This window comes from Castanea sativa, chromosome 9 (assembly GCF_040712315.1).
Source record: "Castanea sativa cultivar Marrone di Chiusa Pesio chromosome 9, ASM4071231v1".
In the NCBI taxonomy this organism is placed as follows: Eukaryota; Viridiplantae; Streptophyta; class Magnoliopsida; order Fagales; family Fagaceae; genus Castanea; species Castanea sativa.
In genome coordinates this window covers 29,220,281-29,243,245 of record NC_134021.1, presented here as the reverse complement: position 1 = coordinate 29,243,245, position 22,965 = coordinate 29,220,281, and the positions used below count along the sequence as shown (strand labels likewise).

Genomic DNA, 22,965 nt, shown 5'->3' with positions numbered 1-22,965 from the left:
AAAAAGGGTAAAATAAAAAAGTAAGGACCAACTCGAGAATAGAGTTAAAATGTAAGGATGGAAATAGTATTTCTGCATATTATAAAATAGTGTGTTAAAATTGATAAAATGAATTTTTAAGATGCCCTCGTTTGGAACGTGTGTTTAAACATATGTTTTTAGTTTTTAAACAATATTACATGTATTTCTACACACTTTTTTAACCATATATATTTCTAAAAAAATTGAAAATTGTTATTTAAATACACATACTAAACGACCCTAATTTTTAAGTTTTTAGACAAACTCCTAAATTTTTTAGGTTTTAAGACAATCATTTAGGAGTTTGTCTAAAAATTCCTCCTCCTCAAATTCAAACTCAAACTCAAACTCGACAAAAATCCCAATGCGAAGTTCCGCCTACTGTTCTATACGTCTGTCAGTTAATAGACGAGTAGAAAAATGCTTAAAAGTTAACGATAAATGTTGCCAATTTCATTGTTCTAGATTCTAGAAGGTCAATTCTCAAAAAAAAAAAAAAAAAAAAAAAAAAGATTCTAGAAGGTCAAAAGGAAAGTGACAGAAATATATAAGAGGGAGAAAAAGTGTACCAATTAGTTGGAATGGTTCATTCATGAGATATTATAAATTTAATAGCATAGTCATAAAAAAGATAAAATTAATTGGATTGACTCACTCTGGGTGATGATACCACATGTCCATCTAGATAGATACATACCATACGTGTGTCATGCAGATGACTATTTTGTCCCAATTAACCCCCCACCTGGCACCAGCCACACTAAATTGGCCTTTCAAGTCCGAAAGAAAGAATACTTTAAGGTCACAATCAAGGCAATCCAACTTACATTTGTTGGATCTTCGTGAGCTTCAAGTGTTACAAAACAGGGTTAGACATATTGATATGTGGAAACTTGTCGTGTTCCGCATTCATGTCATTATATTGGTACCTTCAAATTCAATTATGGTAATTGTAGGGTCCTTACCATTCCAAGTCTCACAACTCATATCAGTAATTACCATTGCAGCCTTTAGGGAAAAAAGTCCAATAAGCCAAAAAGAGTAGCATGAACCATAAAATGGAACAATAACATTTTTTTAGCAGGAGTTAACTCGGGTCTAGTTTTCAGTTGTATTGAATCCAAAACTTATCATTTTTAGCAATAAAATGACATAAATTTAACAGTAGAGCTTTAAGTTAAATGAGAATAAATATGAGTGTAGCAAGGGAGAGAGAGTAAGCATGAGTAACTTGATATGATTCGTTTATTTTATCATCTAACAATGACCAGTAACTCTATTCTTCAATCTTCAAACATCATCCACTTAACGAAGGGCTGCCAGTGATCAAGGGATTATTGAAAATTTTCTATTGTTCTTAAGAAAGAACTCGAGTGATGTAGTGGCATGGTTTCTAGGTGATTTTTTTGTGCATTCTTAATGTTCTGACATTTAATTGTGTTGTCCAAAGGTTTTTTTTTTCAAGCAATGCTATATATAAAAATTTTGAGGACATTTTTGACACCTGTTTATGTGGCAAATTTATACTAATTTTTATCTAGATTCACTTCTGATATCATTTTTTTACTTACTATGCAGTAACAATCTGTTATACTAGTAGGTGTCAAATTTTTTTTTATATGTCTATAGAATTTCTTGTCTTTTTCTCCCATTCAAATAGAATAAAGAAAATTTATTCAAAAGGGAAAAAAAGAAAATAAAAAAAAAGAAAAGAAAAGGAGGAAGTGACAAGTGATGGGGGTAACCTTTTTGCACAGTGGGCTTGTCTATGAGTGAAGGTCCAGGCCCAAGCTTTTATCTAACAATAGCAACTTGGTTCAGTCATTCCCATTTCGTTTGGACCAAAGAGGTGGAAAGTGAGTTCATAAAACTTGCTCGTGCTAGGCCAGTCTCACTCGAGTGAGATGGTTACAGAATGCCCAACATTTGCAAAATTCTACAGACAAACCAAGGGAAATAGGCTTATTTCATCTCTAACATCTAGTAACTACTAGTGCACAAATTATAGAGCTTGTACCAGAAGGAACTTCCCAATGCCTTCTTAGGGCCATTCTCCATTGTATATAAATTGAGCTTTCATATTCTGTTTTTTACTGAACTTTACACCATTGAGGAATTCATAGGATTCTCCAAAATTGCCGCTTGAAGAATTTTGGATTAGTTGTACCATGGAGACAAATTTGCTAATAACCCTTGTTGACATACCCTGCGTGATCTCTCCTGAATCCCTTGAGATGGTGGGGGGAGAAAAGATGTTACAAGCATTCCTACCACCCACTATGTTGATGCAGAAAAAAAAAAGTGTGCGACTCTCATTTGTGCTTCGCGTGTGTGAGAAGGTTAGTTGATAATATGGGGATTTTTGAAAACAAAATTGCTACTAATCATTGAGATTTTGAGGTGTGATCACTCACCTATGTATGATTTTAAACTATCTTAAGGGGTTGATTATAATTCTAAATCCACTAAGATAGTTTCAAAATCATCTATTCACGTAAAGGATCAAGATCAAAACCAAGTCTTGAACTAGAAGTACTAGTTCAGAAGTTCGGTTATGCATGGGGAAGATATTGGGCAACCCACAACACTTGTTTTTTTTTTTTTTTTTAACGATATCTCATTTTAGTTTACTCATAACTGGTGATTTATTGGGGGGAAAAACTGGATTTTCTAGGTTAGATATGTGTGTTTGCATGTGGAGTAGGGGTCTGAAAATTGGTTTTGGAAAACTGTAAGGTTGATGAAGGTTGGTGTCAGGGTGTACTTGGGATCCTAACATAACTTGCAAGAAACTTGTGCCTAAAACATCATTTTAATCACTCTAGCCCATGGTGAATCGAGAGTAATGTGGTCTGTCTACTACAAAAGAAAAGGATTTAATTGATTTTTTTTTTTGAAAAGAGGACTTGCGTGGCCTTTTTCCACGTTTTCGTAGTACACGAGAATTCTTGCCAAATTTATGAAAATCGTCAGCATTCGGCTTATGTTGTGCACTAACATACCGGCAAGGTCTTAAAAGAGTACTGTGGATGTTGGCAATGGCTTATTCTTTGGTACATGTCAAGCCATTTGTATTGAGTATGCACATAAGCTTACAATATTTCCGCCTTGGGCATATGTGTGGACTCTAGTATCCATATAGCCCACCCAAATAGGATCAACCATTCATTGGGTGGTGAGATCTCTGTTCCTTAAGCATATATTGGACATACATGAGCAGAATCTTTTTTTTTTTTTTTTTTTTTTGATGAACAACATGAAGAATTTTATTTAAAAACAGAGTAAATACATCAAAAGGATTGCTCTGCTAAAATAACATTAGTAAATATTTGCGGGGCAGAGCCTATAACAAAAGAACCAGATATCCTATTTAAAAGAGCCCAGGATGCTAAACTGTGTTCTGCATTGTTAGCTGATCTGGGAATCCAACTAAATTGAATGCATGAGCAGAATCTAAACATACACAATAATTGAATTTAAATGCATTATTATTTAAACACATAATTCTAATAAGGTTAGAGCATTCCCATTAAGGATGCTAAAAGGAGTATATGCTAAATTCTACCATAAAAATATCCAACAGTTTGTGAATGGGTGAATGAAGGAATGAAAGAGTTACAAAGAATGATTGAAGGAAAATGAAAGGAAAAAAAAGAAAAAAGAAAATAAGTCTTTGGATAATGGGGTTTGCCCATGCCTAGCAAAGTGAAGAGTGTGCTTGGAGTGTGAAGTGTGAATGAAAAAAAAAAGATGAGAGAGGTTTTTGTGTTAATGGGTGAATGAAAATGAAAGAAAAAAGAAAATATAGAATAGAAAATAAAAGAGAGAGACTTGTATCCTTGGAGTGTTATTGAATGGGAAATGATGAGATTTTTTTTTTCTTCAAAATAACACCATTTTGCTCACAATTTCGTTAGTTAGAAACGTTTCCAAATTATTTAAGAAACTAGCATCTCGAGTCTTTTAGACTCAAGTTTTATGTGTTGGCAAGGCTGAGATGGACCTAAAATCCATGCGGAACTCAAGTTACTGCTACACTATCTTCTTCCTTTGTTCTTTTTTTCCTCTCCATCTTTTTTTTTTTTCTTTCTCCATCTGCCGTCCCATTCTCTTCTTCCAAGTCCCAAAAACCCAACACAGTTCTTCCCTTAAAAGAAATTTGCTGTCCCATTTCTTCTTTCCAAATAGTTCTTCCTTCTTCTTCTCCCTCCTTAAACATCTAAACCCATTTCTCAGAAACTCAAACCCAAAAATCACTATCTCGGCACCGAAGTGGCTTTGGTTTATCGATCTTGGCACCAAAAGTTTGTTTTTTGTGTTTTCTAGTTTGTCTTTGAATTTTTTTTCAGCGTTTTCTAGGTTGTTCTGTCTCTGATGGAATATTTTCTATTTTGGGTTTGTGTTTTTTGGGTTTGTGTTTTCTGGGTTGTTGTTTTGGGTTTTTGTTTTCTGCGTTTCTGAGTTGGTCTATCTTCGATAGAATATGTTCTATTCTGGGTTGCTGTTTTGGGTTTGTGTTTTCGGCGTTTTTGAGTCGGTCTGTCTTCTGATGGAGCATGTTTTGTTCTTGTTTGAGGGAACTCAAGTCTCAAATACTCGAGTTCCACGTGGATTTTTTTAATCCACCTCAACTTTGCTAGCACATAAAACTCAAATTTTAGAGACTCGAGTTGCTATAGTGAACTCGATATGTCAGTTTCCTAAATAGTTTAGAAACGATGCTAACTAATGAAATTTTTAGCATTTCGATATTAAATTGTAAAAAATCCAGAAAGGATATATGTGATAAATGAGGATATTTTTTCTTCTTCAAATGAACACCATTTGGTAACAATTTTGTTAGTTAGCATATTTTCAAAACTATTTAGGAAACTAGTATCATGAGTCTTTAAAACTTGAGTTCAGCGAAAAAATAAAACTAGAGTTCAGTGAAGAGGTGGCAAAGTTGATGCGGAAAAAATTCTATGTGAAACTTGAGTTCTCCAAAAGAAAACCAAAAGAAGAAATAAAAAAAAATTGATCATCTTTAGATCTGATGCTTGGATGGGGGACCAAAAAAGCTGAAGCAGGAAGAGTATATTGTCACTTGTTATCTAAAAAAAGATAAAAGGTCGCTATGCTCAGTTTGTTTTGATTGGACATCACCTTCTCTTCTTTTCAAATTGGTGGGACACAGTCACATGACATGGACCTCTTTTCTTAGCCTATGAGAATTTTTTTTCCTTTGTGGAGTTCAAGTGGATTTTTTTTCACATTAATTTTGCTGGAACTCAAGTCTCTAAAACTCCAATTTTTCACTAAGATCGAGTCTTAAAGATTCAAGGTGCTTATTTCTTAAATAGTTTTGGAAATATGCGTTAATGAAATTGATAAGAAATTCGTGTCAAATGGCAAAAAAAAACAGATAAATGAGGCTATCTCTTCTTTGCTTTCTCACGACATTCTAGGAGAACCTTTGTAGTAATGCATTTACTATTTAGGGCCTCGTAGCTTATAAATATATTCTTGGGGAAGCTTTGCAAAAAGCAATTTTCTTTGGCTTTCGTGTAATTCGGTTTTAGGTGCACAATTTGATGCATACCCAAGTGGCAACCTCCGCTTGGGTGTTCTTTTTGTGTTTCAACGATTCCAAATTTGTGCAACTTTGGTTGTTCAATTTTAAACTCAAATCAAATCAGTTTGAGGGTACAGGTTTTTCAATGATTTTGTGGTATCTTGTTCATCTCGAATCCAATCCAGGGTTGTGACCATTTGTTTTAAAGGAATTTCCACCATCTTTCCAATGGCAATTAGTTTACTCCAATTGTATGGTCAGATTTCTAGCAAACTCAAATCCTAGCCTAATTAATTAAGGTTTTACCTAATCACACGTTCCTAATCTGTACAATTTGATATTTGGTCAATCAGCTTAAATCCATGGTTTTTAAAACCAGATTAAGGGCAAAACCATTTTTGCATTTGGTTCCCCATTTTGACCGGTTTTGGGCATTTTTATTGGTTTTGCCCGATTCTTGGTTGGACCGGTCAGTCCGGTTAGATTTTTGAAAACCATGCTTAAATCAACTCCATTATCAATGTCACACTGAATGATTTTTCAAAAATTTTAATCTAGGTTAACTTGGGATCAATGACATACTTTTTGGGGATATCGAAATCATTCTTGCCTTTAAGCCATTAACATTTTCTTGTTTTCTTTCATTGTTCACAACATCATCCCCAATCCATCTTTTGTAACTTCAGCAAATGAAAGAGAATAAACATCACAAACTCTTCTTTCACCTAGGTTATCCCGAAGAAAAGCAAAAAAGGTATTAGATTGAATAATAGTGCAATACGCTATACAATTTGGATAATATGTTGCGTACTGAAATATACATGACATTAGCAACACCCAAATATAAAAATCAAGAAGTGGTCACTTGTTTTCAATTATCTTTGAATGTATTCGGCTAGATTGGCCTCTACCCAAAAAATTGACCAGTTGTCCATTAGATGAGTGACATACTGGGAATCTCCATTACAAATCAATGTTCAAAATGTTAGTGGGCCCATCTCCTTGAAGTACAATTCACTATTTAACATCCTCATCCGTTATACATGTTCATGTACCCTTTTACCTCTAACCAATTCAAATTAGTAAAATTACTATAAGGGAGGTTTTAGGATGTAGAGAAAGAGAACCAGAAGTGGCATCAGATGGTGTGAAAGGGGAGATATCAATCTAATTGCAAGAGCAGATCCAGACGCTATATTACTAAATTGAATGTCTACTTTCTCTTTGAAAACTTCGGATTTTTGCACATTCGGATATGTAATGGAGTGACCTCCACTAGTTCATCCTCTTGAATGTACTCAATGCAGTCGTCCAAGCTATAAGCCAATGGGGTATCAAGAACCACTGCATTAGGAGAAAAATATGGATTAGTAAATGCAATAAACAAAGCCTTGCTGCTGCAGATGTACAAAGTTACATGATTTATACTATATTTAATCATAAGGACAAAAATAACAGACAAATACCATCATATTGTAAGAATCTTGAGTTTATTTGATTATTAAATGCAATAAACAAAGCCTTGCTGCTGCAGATGTACAAAGTTGCATGATTTATAGTATATTTAATCAAAAGGAAAAAAATAACAGACAAATACCATCATATTGTAAGAATCTTGAGTTTATTTGATTATTGAACTCAAGGCCATTTAATATAGGAGCTACTTGTCTTGAAACTAATCATTATGCATACTCTACAAACCCTTGGTCAGTAATTATGACTTCAGCATTATGAATATGGTCAACATGCACCCATGTACCTAATTCGAGATGCTCCCTCTTTTCTTCATTAAGTATTTATACACAGCAGCTATTAAAATATGGGTCTAACTGTTTCTTTGACAAAATTATCTCTTTTACTGGGACATGAAAAATATACAGTTTAAAGGAATGAAAATTCTAACTCAATCCTACATGGCATAGGATTCATATGGCAATTCATTTTTGGCTGAAAATTGGGTTCATGTGGCGATTAAAAAAGCAAAAATCTGATTTCACATCTGCTTATCAGTCAACATACATAACTTGGTAAATATAACTTCTGAGCAAAGGGGAAAAAGGGTAAACGTAAACTCGACAGCAAAATAAAAGTGACCAAATTTCATTCTTCAGTGCAATAGTAAGGAGAGTAATGACTAGAGATGGTTCTGACCTGTTTGCTCTTTGTTTGAACGGATATTAGTTGCAGCCTTTCTCTTGCACACATTAAGGGACAAGTCCCCAGGCCGCTGATGAATGCCAACTATTTGACCTTTATAAACGTCCACCCCAGGACCAATAAACATCTGCCCTCTCTCCTGTGAACTAGAAAGGGCATAAGAACTAGTTGTTCCATCCTCAAAGGCAACCTGAAAATCAATCACTTGTGATTTTGGTATTATTGGCACTAACCTTCCCAAAATTCATGGGAATTCACATTGCATCACTACAAATATGACTACAAAAAATACAGGGTGTGATTATTGTTGTGATGGCCTTTACCCTTCACAATTATTTAGATTATTTATTTTCAATAAAATAGTAAGATACATGAGAAAATTGCAATAAAGTAGCTTCAAAGCATATATTAAAATAGAGTAATCACTGACATAACATCTGTTGTAAGTATAGCAACAGAACGATAGCCAAAAGCCTTCAACATCAAAAACATTTCCACAGATGCTATATAGGAAAGAATCTCACAAGTCTGAACTTACCAGTGAACCCTGATCCCTGGTAGTAATATCACCAGCCCAAGGTCCATAGCTATCAAATATTGTGTTGAGAATCGCCGTGCCACGAGAAACAGTTAAAATTGCATTTCTCAAACCAAGAAGGCCACGTGTTGGAATTTTGTATTTAAGAAATGTTGTTCCTTCCGACCTGGTACACAAATTTCCAGATTATTAGATCAAAGTAACAAATAATCAGGGTGCAAATTCAAGACTGCCATTATTCACTGGCATAACCATTGCCCCGCATCACCAAAAGCATGTTTGATTTTGATGAACCATTAAAAATAATAATGAATGCATATGCAGTAACAAAAAATTGAATGCCATCTATCATGTCCACAACTGATGTGAGAATGCATGCATCCTTTAAAATAATCTTGGTTCGTGGACAAAATTGATCCTTCTCATATCTGTAATTTTTATCTATGGCATGTTAGGGAAATATCATAAGCAATAAATTGATACCAATAGCAGGGACCATTTGTGGGGAAGATAAATCAATATCACAAGAAGTATGGCAGATATGGCGGTAAAGGGATTTCACAAGAGTTAATTATGGGCTATTTTATACAATACTGGCAGAGGAAGAATAAGCTTTTATATGCAAATACCATGACTGTGAACAAGTATGCATATACGTGTGCACAATGTATGTATGCCCACATGCATGAGCTTGCAATTAATCCTAATAATCTATCTCAACTCTACATTATATGAACCTTTTCTTTTCACCTCAACCTCATCAAATAGGTACACTGTTCCTGTGCTAAAAGACAATAATGACCACACAGAATTATGATATCATTCCTTTACCATGAAATTATGCTATAAATTATGAAAAGTTCAATTAAAACTTGGAAAATTACAAAAAAGAGAACTGGGAAAAGAGAATGTTACACACCCAACCCCTTGCATATCAAACATCTGCCCGCGCCTTTTGCCTAGAAGTTCAACCACAGACCCCATGTGCTCTTCTGGTACTTCTACAGTAGCAATCTGCGATCAATTCATATTTAGTAACAAATTCTTCCTGAAGAGTGGATAACTTTGTCTTTTTTTCAAAATTGATAGCAACAACAGCTTAAAAAAATTATCAATTTATTTATAACTACCAGAAATATCTGTCTTTTGTTTGCTTGATGTTCTTAACTCTTGCGTATGATGCATAAGCAATACCCACTCGTATTAAGAAAAATGAATATAATTGAGCTACAAATCCACATCATCTTCGGCCTTTATATTATCATCGTCATCACTTATCCATGCCAATTAAAATGTTCAATGTTATAATCATCATCCAGGGAAATTATACTAAAATGTTCAGTCTTGAGGGGGGGGGGGGGGGGGGGGGGAAAGAGAGCAAAAAAATACTCTTCATTTGCACTGTTTCCTAGCTACCCACAATGAGCCTTTGCATGTAACCAATAACAAATTGTATAAATTTCAGACTATTGTATGAGTATTAATATTTTGGACTTGGTTTATTTCAAAGTAAAAATTTTCGAGGGAGAATATTTTCAGTAGGAAAAATTTTCAGGAAAAATGATTTATTTTCTGTTGTTTCGTTGAAACATTGAAATTCATTTAAAAACAATTTATGTATCTTTTTTTTGCTGAAAATCTTCACGAAAATCCCGAAATTTCAAAGTTCCCACCACCTCAATCACCCAAATTCTAATAGGCCAGCTCCAGCTTTGTCAAAAATATCACAAAAGAACAAAATCATGGCAAGGTTGGTGTTAATTGTGGAAGGGAGGGATAACGCACTGTGTGGAGAAGGATGTGCTTGAGATGAAGAAGTTGGGACTTCTGACCAAGGATGTGCTTGAGATGAAGAAGTTGAAACTTCTGACTGAGTTCAACTTGACCAAGAGCAAGCCATTATCAGGCCCTGATAGATGTCTATGAGCAATCATTTCCCTGGAGGAGCATTTGGAAGCCAAAGGTCCCTTGTAGAGTAGCATTTTTTTTTTTTTTTGGATTGCAGCTTTGAGGAAAATTTTGACAATTGATACTTTACGCAAGAGGAAAGTGTGGATCCTGGATTGGTGTTACATGTGTAAAAGCAGTGGGGAGTTAGTAGACCATCTTTACTACATTGTCCTATTGCATTCAAGCTATGGTCTACGGTTTTTTATTATTTGGTATCTACAAGGTAATGCCAAAGACTATGGTTGAGCTTTTAGCCTGCTAGCAAGGAAAGAAGTTTGGTGCTTGATGCGGTGCATTTGGTAGGAGAGAAAAAATCAGTGCTTTGAGGATTCTGAAAGGATAGTAGCAGATCGAAAACATTTCTTTTTGGAACACTATCCAATTGGATGTCTATTGGTAGGAAGCCACTCTACTTTTTCAATGTATGATTTGATGGATGTTTGCATAGTTTTGGAACCCGGACCGTTCAAAGAACCGTAAAAGGAAGAAGTTCAAGGTTTTTGAGGTCGGGTTGAGGTTCAATTGAGGTTGGACCGTGATGACATCATAATTAATTAATAATTAACTAAAATATAAATTTTATATATATATATATATTGTCAATGATGTTTTTATTTTTTTACAACTTATATAAGAAAGTTTATAAAAATAACAAAGCATAAAAAAATTAAAAGATAATTAATTTTTAAGTATAAGACTGTGAGTAAAGATTACAACTGTACTTACAAAAAAAAAAAATATATATATATATATATATATATATATATATATATATATATATATATATATATATATTACAACTGTCAATAAACTCATCAATAAAGAAAATCTACTCTTGAATTATGCTTTTACATATCCAAGTATTACTTTTTGATAAATAACTTTATGTACACTGTACCATTTGATTTTATTTTTACATAAATAACCCAAGGGTCAAAAAAACATCTTTTTTATTTTTATTTTTATTTTTTTCCCTTAAGGTCAATGAATTTTTGAAGTTCTAAAGCATTGGACAGCATTTAATCGTTGACATGTATTCTATAACTATAATAGAGTTTAAAATGTATGCTTATTTTGAACAAAATTATTTTATTTAAATGTTACCTTTTTATGTATTCTATTTAAATATTACTACTTTCTTAATTTTCAACTATCAATTTTGTGCTTTGATAATCTTAAAAGTTTGATCTGAGATATAAAACGTGAATCCCATTTGAGATTCAGAACTGTGGTCTAGATATGGCAAGTTATTGGCCTGAGTAATCTCATCAAAGAGAACCCACGGAGTGTGGCCTTAGCTAACAGGGGTTAAGTTGTAAGCCTTTAGTATTGATGCAGTGTAACAAGTCCCAATCAAGTAAGAGAAATATGTGGCCAGTCCAGGACGAGTATTGGCCTTTGGTTTCTAATGATTGAACCAAAGCATTTTTTGGGCCTTGAGTGTCAAATAAGATTAGTTGACCATAGACTTTGATTTTCATAATTGTAATGAATTGTGTATATGGTTTATATCTGAAAATCAAAGAGGTACTTTCTAAGGTTCAGAAATAATTTATAACGTCCTCATTGATATCGTTTTTGTACATGCATTTAATTGGCATTTTCAAATATTTGATTGTTTATGCATATTGATATTCATTCAAAAAATGCTCATTCTGGAAAGCTGATTAGTGTTTTAAAGGTTAATCTAGCCCTATGATTGACTCCATCCATTGTCTTATATATATATAGCTTATTGGGCCATTAAGCTCACTTTTTTAATATCTTAAAGATTGAATAGGCACGGTAAAGGGCACAAAGTGGTTTAGCAATCCGTGAAGATGGAAGAAAATCTCTAGTACAAGGGTGTTAGTTAGCAGCAAAATTATTCCATGATTAACTTTTTCGTTAACTAGAGCTATGTGATTTAGACTTAGGAGGTTTTACTGTTTAGTTTGCAATCTTCAATTTGAGGGATTTTAAGGATTATGTAGTTAGTTATCAGATGTTTAGATTTTGCGTTGGGATTAGTCCATTAAATTTGAGGATTGTTATTCAATCCTGATACGGATACGAGATACATTACATACTTCTAAAGTTTTGGACATTTCAAGTTGCTCTATTTAGCCATGATACTGAGGTTGGTAGGAGAAGTTAGTTTTGGATATAGTGTGCCTTGATTTTGTGCTTATCATTCTCTATTTTGTACTGACCTGTTCATGCTAAACCAAAATTTAGTGTTAATCAGATTAGTCATGCCTTCAAATTTCATAGGGTTTGGGTCGTGGCATGGTCAATATATGAATTTCCATGCTGGTTTAACCTCCTGTTGTTGCCAAGCGGAAGCTGTGGAACTAGTGAAGAATTTGCTGATTTGAAAAATTCAGGCTCATGGTTCAATTACATCTGTGCTCTTCTTTGTTTTGCAGATTTCAATGGAGATTTGAATTTGATAAAGTGTGCTCAGATAATCATTTATGCTTTCCAAAAGAGTAATATATTTCCAGCCTGTTTTGCTTAGTTTTCTATTGACTGGGGAAAATATTTGTTGTCGAAAAAGGTTTTCAGCTACACCAAACACCGAAAATGTGAAACTTTATTTTTTTGGAAAACGTTTTAGCCAAAGAAAAAGAAGGCTTAAGTCACTTCTCAATTATTTTAAATGAACCACAAGGAAGAAGATACAAGACTGTTGATAATAGAAACATTGAACTATGTTATACCTACATCAACCATAAAGCATGCACATGAATGTCCTTTTTCCCAGACATGAAACAAAGGAAAATCTCTACTTGAAATCTCTATTAGAAACTAACCTCATATGGTTCCAGCAAGCGGTCATCCACCTTTTTGTTAATAACTTTGGGGGGTCCCACCATAAACTCATATCCTTCCCTTCGCCTAAAATGCATGCTTATTTTAAAAACATATGTGCAGAAGAAAAACATGAGCAACCAATAGCCTATACTTACATGTTTTCTATCAATATGGTGATATGTAAAGTACCACGACCACTAACAACGAATGTATCTGCCGTTTCTCCATCTTCAACTTTCATAGCCAAATTACGCTCAAGCTCACGGTAGAGCCGGTCTCGCAAGTTCCTACTAGTGACATACTTTCCCTAAAAAGGAACAAAGAGACTTTGAGTCATAAGGTCATTCCGATGCAACACTTTTCTAATTTAGCAAAAAAAAAAAAAAATTCTAACTAAAATACTAAATACAGACAAGCTACAAGATTAACAAGAAATAGATGGAATGCAAGATATTTGCAAGGAGAGATGAAACCAATCAAATTAGGATTTATCTAACCACTCATGAAGGCATGCACACTTAAAGCAGAAAAGTGCTACTAAAAGGCTTGCATACTTAGGCCTTTTAGCTTGCCTACAAGGACGGCTTTGCACAAGCCTCATCAAATGGCTAAAACTTTACTAAGAAAGCCATGTAAACTGTTTTATAGAGACACACCTCACGTCCAACAAATGGTGAAGTATTTATAGAGAACGCCATTTTGACAGTTGGTTCTTCCACCTTAATGGCTGGTAAAGGCCTCCCAGATATTTTGTCAGCAATGGTCTCCCCAATCTGAGTAAAGAATTTAAATAAGTGCCAACAAATTCTTACAAAAAAAAAAAGGGACAAGTTTGTCCTTTATTGTTAAATGTTAACTGAAAACTATCTTAAAAGTTAGGAATCCCTATATTACTAATGGAAAAAATAATGTAACGTTAATGTCAAGATATCAGTTGATGTACCTGTACATCATCAATTCCACAGACAGCACATATGTCACCTGCTTCTACACGATCTGCAGGAACCCTATTGAATTTCTCATACACAAAAAGCTCAGTGATTCTTGCATATCTACAGGAATCTTCTGAGGTGCACACCTAAAAGAAATGTTAAAATTATTAGTAGGAAGAGAGAATGTCCCTTTTTTTTCCCTGTAAAAGTGTCCAATAAATATTTGCAAGAGCAATTTGTTTCCATTAAATGGATTTGACTGCAAGCAAAAGGAAAACTACCAAAGCCAAAAACTCAAAGATGCATAGTTATAGTCAATATTTTTTTTTAAATTATTGGAATCTTTTATGCTGAAATGGGATATAAAATTTTAAACCCAAATTAGCAAGATTGTAAGATAACATAAAGACAAGGCCCCCCGAAGAGGTGGGTGGGGACTCTAATATTTACACTTTCAAAACAAAACAGCCAAAGTTGATTTAATATGCACAATTATATAGTAATAAATACAAAAATGTGCAGCACGGACCACCTTCCTGATTCAAATCAAACTCACCCTCACATCCAATCCTCTACGCAGAAATCCAGCATGCAAGCGTCCAATGGCAATACGTCCTTTATGTTCATCATACTCGATATTTGTAACCTAAAACATTATTTTGACAGTGCAAATAAGATTCTGTTAAAAAAGACACACACACACACACACCAACAACAACAACAACAACAACAAAGATAAAACAAATATAAAACTGAGCTCTATAAGTTAGATTTGTTTACTGGACATGACAGCTTGTTTGGATGAGCTTATGTCCATGGCTTATTTCTTAAGTACAGCTTTTTGTACCCCATAAAATAAGTGTTGAATAGAAAAATTTGCAAAGCAGTAACAAACCAATCTTCCATGACTGCATCAGAAACTTAAAGCATTAAAGGATGATTAGAAGGAATGAAATGCATGAGTTTAAGGATGTGGGATTAAAGAAAGGATCTTGTAGAATGACATTTGGAATCTCAATGAGGAAGGAGAAAAAAGGCTATCAAAAGAGGAATATATTTAAAAATAAATAAATTAATTAAAGATGACAAGTGAAAATTTAAAATCATAGGTGGGAAAGTTGGCAACTTTGGAAGAAATTTCATGGAGACAGAAGTCAAGGGTAGATTGGTAGTATGGTTTAAAGAAGGTTATGATAACACAAGGTTTTCCATAAGATATAACTGACATAGGAGAGCAAACCACATTGGGAGCTTGGAGGTGGATGGGGAAATCTATCAAGACTAGAGGTATGAAACCAAATTGTTCAATGGTATGAAATTTATATGGACAGAGGATTGGAGACCAAAAGTGGATGGGTTGGATTTTTCATCGATTGGAGAGGAAGACATTATGCCTTTCTTCAAAGAGGGTCATGAGTTCTGTAAGTTTGAAAATTCTCCAAATGCCTCTTTTATTGCATTAATTCCTAAAAGGAATAATGGTATATATAATAGAAATTTTCGGCCTATTAGCTTGATTGGGAGTGTTTATAAATTGCTGACAAAGGTGTTGGCCAACAAATTGAAGTTGATGTTAGATAGCTTAATTTCAAAATCTCAAAATGCATTTGTGAGAGAGGCAGATTCTAGACTCAGTGTTCGTTTGGGAATAGCTTAGCTAGCATTTTATTGAAAGATTTTTGCTAAAAGTGTGCTAGATAGTCATATCAAAAGAGGACTACCAGACGTTATTTGCAAACTAGATATTGAAACACCCATAATCACGTCAATTGGAATACGGTAGTAGATTTGATGGAGAGAATGGACTTTGGTAATCGGTGGAGATGCTATATTCATTTTTGGGTGACAACAATACATTTTTTTAATAATAAAAGGTTTTTTCAACAGCCCCAAGGGTCTGAGGCAAGGTGATCTTTTGTCAACTTTGCCTTTTATTTTGGTTAGGTACTAGGTAAAATTTTGAGAACTAAGGATGGGGGATTCATCTTTGGGTTTCAGGCAGGAAATCGTCCTAACAACAACCTTTTGTTTCTCATTTACTATTAGCCAATGGTAGCACTTAGTTTTGTGATGCAAATTTTTTATATTAAAATGGTTTTAATTTGCTTTGAAGCTTTGACAGGCTCTAAGCAAAAGTGAAATTGTTCCAATAGGGGACATGGACAACATTGATGAATGGGCTAAAATCCGTGGGTGTAAGGTTGGTTGCTAACGAATGAATTACCTAGGTATGACTTCAGACTATAGATTGTTGGGATGGAAGTGATTGTACTTGTCAAAAGGGAGGAGGTTGACCTTACTTAAAGGAATTTTATATGGAATGGAGGCAGTGATGAATTTAAATTCCATCTTGTAAATTGGAACATCATGTGATCTCTCTTTTTTGTAATGGAGGATTGGGGGTATGCGAATTGGGCACTGTTAATCAAACCTTGTTGGGTAAGTGGCTTTGGCGGATTGGGGTGGAAGATACTCATTTGTGGAGACAAGTGATTTCAATGAAATATGTAGAAGAATGGGACAACTGATAAATGAAGATATGAATTGCCCGTAGTTACAACTTATAAAGAGGTATAAGAGGGTTGGTATATGTTTATGAAGTTTGTGAAATTTTAATAAGGAAACAACAAAGAATGAAGTATTGGCATATATGGTGTGGGGATTATTCTTGATGTGGACTTCAACTTCGGTGAAGATATCAAATTGTGATAATCTCATGAAGAGAGGAATTCCTATGGCAAAATTGTTGTTGCATTGTGACACACAAATCTACTTTCTGTGTTTGGTTTCCATTGGGTAATGCGTAAAACTATGTTTGAGCTCCTAAGTGGATGGAGGAATTGGTGCAGTAAACCCTCTGGTGCTTGAAATTCACCCCTTATGCAGACAATATGATAGAGAGGAGCCGACATCCCTTTGAAGATGTAGGGGTTTCATTTGTTCATTTAAAATTGTCTTTTGTAAGAACTTTGTTCGAATGGGCTCATATAATGGGTCATAGCAAGATCCATGATTGATTTTATTGACTCTCTTTCCTTTTGATCATAATTTGCATTTTTGTAATTGTTTAGGACAATCCCTTCAGACAGGGGCTAGTTCCCTCTCATTAATAAAACTGATTAATTATTATAAATTTTTTTTAAAAAAAGAGGTTGAAATTGCTTAGTCACCTACTAGTGACCGCACAGATATCCGTTGAAAATGTTTGACTAAAATTACTTTAATTAGTCTGTCCTCACACTGATGTAGAGGGCTAGTATACTGCATGAAGGAATAGTCTCACAATAACAGTCAGCCCTATAAGCCCCAAGGGAAGGGGAAATGGGAGATTTGAACTACTGAACCCTGCTTCATGAGGTCATGAGGTGTGGTCCACAGCCAATTAATCCAACAAATTGCTGTTATATAGTATAAGGTGCTATGTCACATCCAAATAGACAAAACACTAAATAAATAAATAACATTAAAGAATTGAAAGAACAACCACTAACAAGCATTTGCAGTGCACCATCTCTGTCAATACATGGCCCAGGTATGCATCTGATTATAGACTCGAAAAGTGGCCCAAGATCTTCTGCCAAATTATCAGGTGACAATCCTGCCTTTCCCTTAATACCGCTTGCATATATTGCTTGGAAATCACACTGCAGGCAAAATGAAAGTTGCAAGTAGATTAAACTTTAGATGGTGTTTTTAGACAACATTGAAGCATCTATAAACCTTTAATGAAATAAAGGATTAAATTATGAGTACACATCTATAACCACATTTTTTTGTACATATTTTTCCTCTAAACTGAATTGGAGGAATCAACTCCAACCAATTAAGTGGTGATTCAGGTGTTCATCCACGTACATATTAATCACAATATCTATTAAGTCATCTAAACAAGTCATATGACTGTTAAATAGTTCAAATAATTGATAGTGCAAATGGTTAATCATTTGAATTGCCATGTAGTGGATAGGAGGGATTTTTTTTTTTTTTTTTTTTTTTTTTTCTGGCTTCCCCATTCACATCCAGATTTCCAAGTGGACAAGGAAAGACTTTATTCATCCTCAATGTTTATAATAACTACCTGATAATTCCTATCATAAAGATGGACCATGGTGGTCAACAGACCATTTTGATGCACACCTTTTATCTATTCAGGCATGGATGGAGGCAGAATATAGTTCCTGTTTTGAATAGCAAGATAGTTTTAACCCAATGTCCAATGCGAAACACATATTTGCCACTTCACAATATAGAAAAGGTACCTGTTCATCTGACGCATTTAGTTCAATAAAGAGTTCAAAAGTTGAATTTACGACATAATCAGGACGAGCAGATGGTCTGTCAATCTTATTGACCACAACAACAACAGCATGGCCAAATTCTAGGGCCTTCTTTAGAACAAACCTCGTTTGAGGCATTGGACCCTCAACAGAATCTACCTACAAAAAGGAACAGCCATATCAATTAAGTAACAGATCACATGAAACAGAAGATAACCAGGTAAGATTATCTAAAGAGGTATCATAACAAAGCAAGCCAATAACCAAAAAAAACAAGGTCACTATCATGGAAAATTCTCCCAAGACATCATTTATAAGAAAAAACACTTCTTTTGGAGTGATTATTAGTATTAGTATGTTCATCAAGAACTTTAATTTTATTAAGTGAAGAAAAGTATAATTCTGAAAAAGTTATTCACTTTCCTATGAAGAAAAACCCAAACCCAGAACTCTTATAATGCATAATCCCCAAAATTATCCCTAACAAACCCCATGTGAAGTAATCATAAGTTCCTGAAGTCGAGCACATCCATGCAATAAGAAAATGGGGAAAAAGAAATCATTAAGGAAGAAAGCATGGTATAAGCACATAATTCCAGAGTCCTATTTCACAAGACAAAAGCAATTTATCATGATTTCAGAGTATTCTCTAGAAGACCAAACTAATTTAAGTGAGGAAACAGATGCCGTTATTTATCACCAAAATTTTACATGAAGATTCATAGTCATAGCCTCCTAAAATTTAGAAAACATATTCTCTCCCTCTTGAATGGAAAATATCACATACACATAAAATAGATGACTAATAGCTAATCCTAACAGCACTATGACTCCTTAGATTTGATATCTAAGCCCCAACTAAATAACTAAACTCAGAAATACAACTGAATATGAAACTTGAAAGTAACACCCCAATGGAGCCATCGGACAACCCAATCTAGAAACTAAAAAAATTACAAAACTTCACATGACATTTAAATATAAATAAAATAAAGAATACCTTTTGAACTGGTACTTATTCCTAGAGTATTTGTATTATTCATGACAAGCCAAACTAAAGGGAAAGACAAAAGGCCCGCCAAGCTGACATCTAGCCCAGCGCATTACTATTTCTTTTCACCCAAATCCCTGCTAAGTGTTATTTCTAATCTAACTGTTAACAGAAAATGGGCAAAGTTGCGGACACACAGATCACAAGGCAAGAACAGAACAACAATTTTTATCTTGGACAACATTAAAGCTTCAGCTACCAAAAATGATATTAGCCCTTGAAGGGCTTTTATGTGAGTGGGTGGGTGGGGGGGAAGCTGTATGACTTTAAATCCACAAACTGTTCGTTACTTCATATATATATATTTTTAAATAATAATAATAAATAGCGAAAGACCCATTGTGACCTTTAATTAACTAATGGCAAATAACAACTACCATGAGAATCACAAATGTTAATATCAATACTCATAATCATCTGCATAGGAATCACACGGTCAGAAAGCATATCACTCCCCCCCCCAAAAAAAAAGTTCCAAAGAAGTACCACTAGAAGAACCCCTTCCACCATATTGAGGATGCGTTCAACTTCCCCTCCAAAGTCAGAGTGCCCTGGAGTATCTATTATGTTAACCTTTGTGTCTTTATAAGTGATAGATGTATTTTTGCTAAGTATTGTAATTCCTCTTTCACGCTCAAGATCATTGGAGTCCATTATCCTTTCCTGTACAAACTGGTTGTCCCGAAAAACCTGCACAGTGGAATTAGAAATATATATTACTAACATTCATCTTTTTCTCCTTTGTATTGGGGAAGGAGGAAGTGGTAAAGTTTGATGGCCCACTTCACAATTGTAAGTCAAAAGTGACCAGTGACTACAATGGTTTTCACAAAAACACTGTCCTATTTAGGATATTAATAAATTTATATGATTCTACTTTCTCAATGGTAATAATTCAATTTCAAGGGATTGATTGATGTAAATATATGCAGGCTTCATAATTTCTTATTTATATGCCAGCAAACTCAGCGCATCTCAAAAGCTAATTAGTTGGTGCCATGCATGATATCGAAATCTGAATTCAATGGGCATATGAAATCAAAATTTGCATAAAATTTATCACCTGTATCGCCTTACTATTAACCATTATATGTATGGTTATTCAATACATAACTAGGGTTGGTGATCAAATCTTGTCTTGCACATTAAGATTATGATTTAAAGTCTGTACATGAATATAATTTATTTATTTATGATAGATAAGAAAAATTGTATTAAAAAGAAACTACTCCATCAAAGAGATGAAGTAAACGAAGGAAATATGTACATGAATATAAATTGAAAGTTTAAATCTGCAACATTGGCCATAATGCCAAAAGCTACCATTCAGGGATAGCGATATGGATCATGCGCTGGTGTTCTAACACGTTAACATCCAAACTTTCATATAAAAGACTCCAATTAAATCCAACACCACTCATGTCTCTTTATGGTTAATTCCCACACCCCCCCCCCCCCCCCCCCCCCCAAAAAAAATCTAATCACAGCAAGATTATACAATTTAGTACTAGCATAAGCTTCAGTTGTATAAATAATGTACCAATCTGGATAGGTAATCAATTACAGAACGGAACTTTTGAAAGAAAGAAAAGAATTATGACCATAATCAGCCATGCTCTATGTTACTAAATATATGGGCTGTTAAGAAACAATATATTCATAAAATGAGTGTAACTGAAATGGGAATGTTAAGATGGATAAGTAGAAATACACGGACAGAGACACAGTATTCAAAATAAGAAAATTGGGCTTGGTTGTTGTTGTTGTTGTTGTTGTTTGATATGTGAAGTTGACTGAGGAGACAACTAGTGTCATTGTTGAATTATGCAGAGGACAATGATTAAGGAAGGAGTTAAAAAACCTTAGCTTGCTTCAACATAGAATCAACCAAAGTTGTCTTTCCATGATCAACGTGAGCCACAATCGCTATATTCCTTACATCACTTCTCCTCATCAACTGGCTCTTCTCTAATAATAAGAAACAACATCAAAAGAATGAAACATTAGATATTTCCAAAACACACTAATAAGGTAAAAAAAAAAAAAATTATGAATCGAAACATACGAAATTACGATAACAGGAACCTAAAACGAAAGAAAGAGAGGAAGTGGAAATCAAATTACCAGAGATATCGGGAGTGGGGGTGTCTGTAGCTTGAGAAACTGAGCATTTGATTGGTGTGAGAGTTGGAGAACGGAGTTTGAGAAGTCGTTTAGATAAGCTTAAGGCGTTGCCAATGAAGAGTTTATTAGAGAGTGGGGAACGATGAGGAAATGAGGTTATTCTTGAGTTGTTGTTCACGGAGAAGGTCCAATTGCGGAAGCTGATTGTTGCCATGTTTTTTTTTTTTTTTTTTTATCTTATGCTTCTCTTCTCACTCTCAGTCTCAGGAAGAGAGCAGAGAATGTGAGTAAGGAAGGGATTTGGTTTTGGAAAATGAGGGTGAGGCTGGTATTGGTATGGTATTGGAGTTGGAACTTGGGATTTCAGAAACTGATAATAGACACTAGTGGCTGGTGCTGAAGCTAACACCGCTACTCCTATTCAAGGTATGCTGTGGTCCACGTCCTCGATAGAAATAATATTTTAGGCGAAAGTATATGCCTCTTGATCCCGAATGATATTTGGAATGGGGCTATCACCGGACATCCGATCAAAATCTCTCCTCTTTCCACTATTGAATTATATAAATAAATGGTTAGCAAAACAAAACAAAGAATTATATAAATAAATAAAAATAGTGTTTCAAATAAATAAAAAAGAGTTTAGTTTCAAACTACTGCTAAGTTGCAATTATCTTCCTTAAATTATGTGACGATTGAAAAGACTATATATGTGTAGTTTTAGTCGCATTACTTTTCTAACGAGTTAAAGACATGTTTCAATAATACACATTAATAATCTTATATAAATTGTCACATAGTGATTTAAAAAAAAAAATTTTAAATTTGAAACTAAACTTTGTCCTTAGAAACATATGTATCTACAAGCTCACGATGTATTCATGCCATAACTTGGTAAGGATTACATTCAGCGAGATATGTTTAATAAGTGAATTTGAAAGAAACAATATGTCTATCGACATGGATACTTCATCCAATTTTGCACACTTCTCCTTCAATGTGTTTTTGCATTGTAGAGGCCCCAGAGTGAAGCGGCAAATACTATGTGAGAGAAGGTGTGACTACTTCAGTGAAAAAAAAAATGATGCTCCTAGCAAAATCGTAAGCGAAAGGAATCCTATGTTTACGCCCAATTTTACACTTTATTGAGTTGATATTTTCAACTTACTAGTTGCTAATCCGTAGTATGCATGGGAATCTACCTGTTTGTGTGGTAGAAAATGATTTAATAAAATTTTAAATTGATTAAGAAACTACATCATTACTTCGCTCTTGTACAACTTCAATTTGTGTTAAAATTTAATGAAGAAGTCATTGTTTGAACGTGCGATGACTTACGAAAAATATTAAAGAATAATTCATGACTATAAGCCTATAACTATTGAAAAGAATTAAAAGATTAAGAGCTTACAAATTATAGAAAATATATATTTGTGTGTGACTACACAACAGAGAAATATAAGAGAAAAATTTGTTACACTCAAAATAACAATTCATGGCTATAGTCATTGAAATTTTCCAGATAGTTTTAGATATTACAAAAATATAGCTCAAAAAGTCAGATG

The 22,965-nt window shown here is 34.1% G+C and overlaps 1 protein-coding gene across 1 annotated transcript; it reads right to left on the bottom strand.

Moving 5' to 3' along the window:
- Positions 1 to 6,419: 6,419 nt before the first annotated feature.
- LOC142611155 (putative elongation factor TypA-like SVR3, chloroplastic) lies at positions 6,420 to 21,943 on the bottom strand. Its single transcript, XM_075783205.1, has 14 exons — positions 21,401 to 21,943; positions 21,138 to 21,244; positions 19,763 to 19,966; positions 18,208 to 18,384; positions 17,440 to 17,592; positions 14,505 to 14,594; positions 13,960 to 14,094; positions 13,673 to 13,789; positions 13,172 to 13,323; positions 13,016 to 13,100; positions 9,190 to 9,284; positions 8,271 to 8,436; positions 7,727 to 7,922; positions 6,420 to 6,919 (listed from the first exon to the last, which is right to left on the bottom strand). The coding sequence occupies exons 1-14, from the start codon at positions 21,612 to 21,614 to the stop codon at positions 6,789 to 6,791; spliced, it is 2,022 nt and encodes a 673-aa protein (XP_075639320.1). The 5' UTR covers positions 21,615 to 21,943; the 3' UTR covers positions 6,420 to 6,788.
- Between the last annotated feature and the right edge of the window lie 1,022 nt (positions 21,944 to 22,965).

Coding starts and splice junctions, on each gene's coding strand:
- LOC142611155 (XM_075783205.1), bottom strand. CDS start 21,614: ATGGCAACAATCAGCTTCCGCAATTGGACCTTCTCCGTGAACAACAAC. Junction 13,790..13,959: donor GTGGAATTGATGATGTACAG/GTACATCAACTG, acceptor TTCTTTACTCAG/ATTGGGGAGACCATTGCTGA. Junction 9,285..13,015: donor GCTTGCTGGAACCATATGAG/GTTAGTTTCTAA, acceptor AATTGATCGCAG/ATTGCTACTGTAGAAGTACC.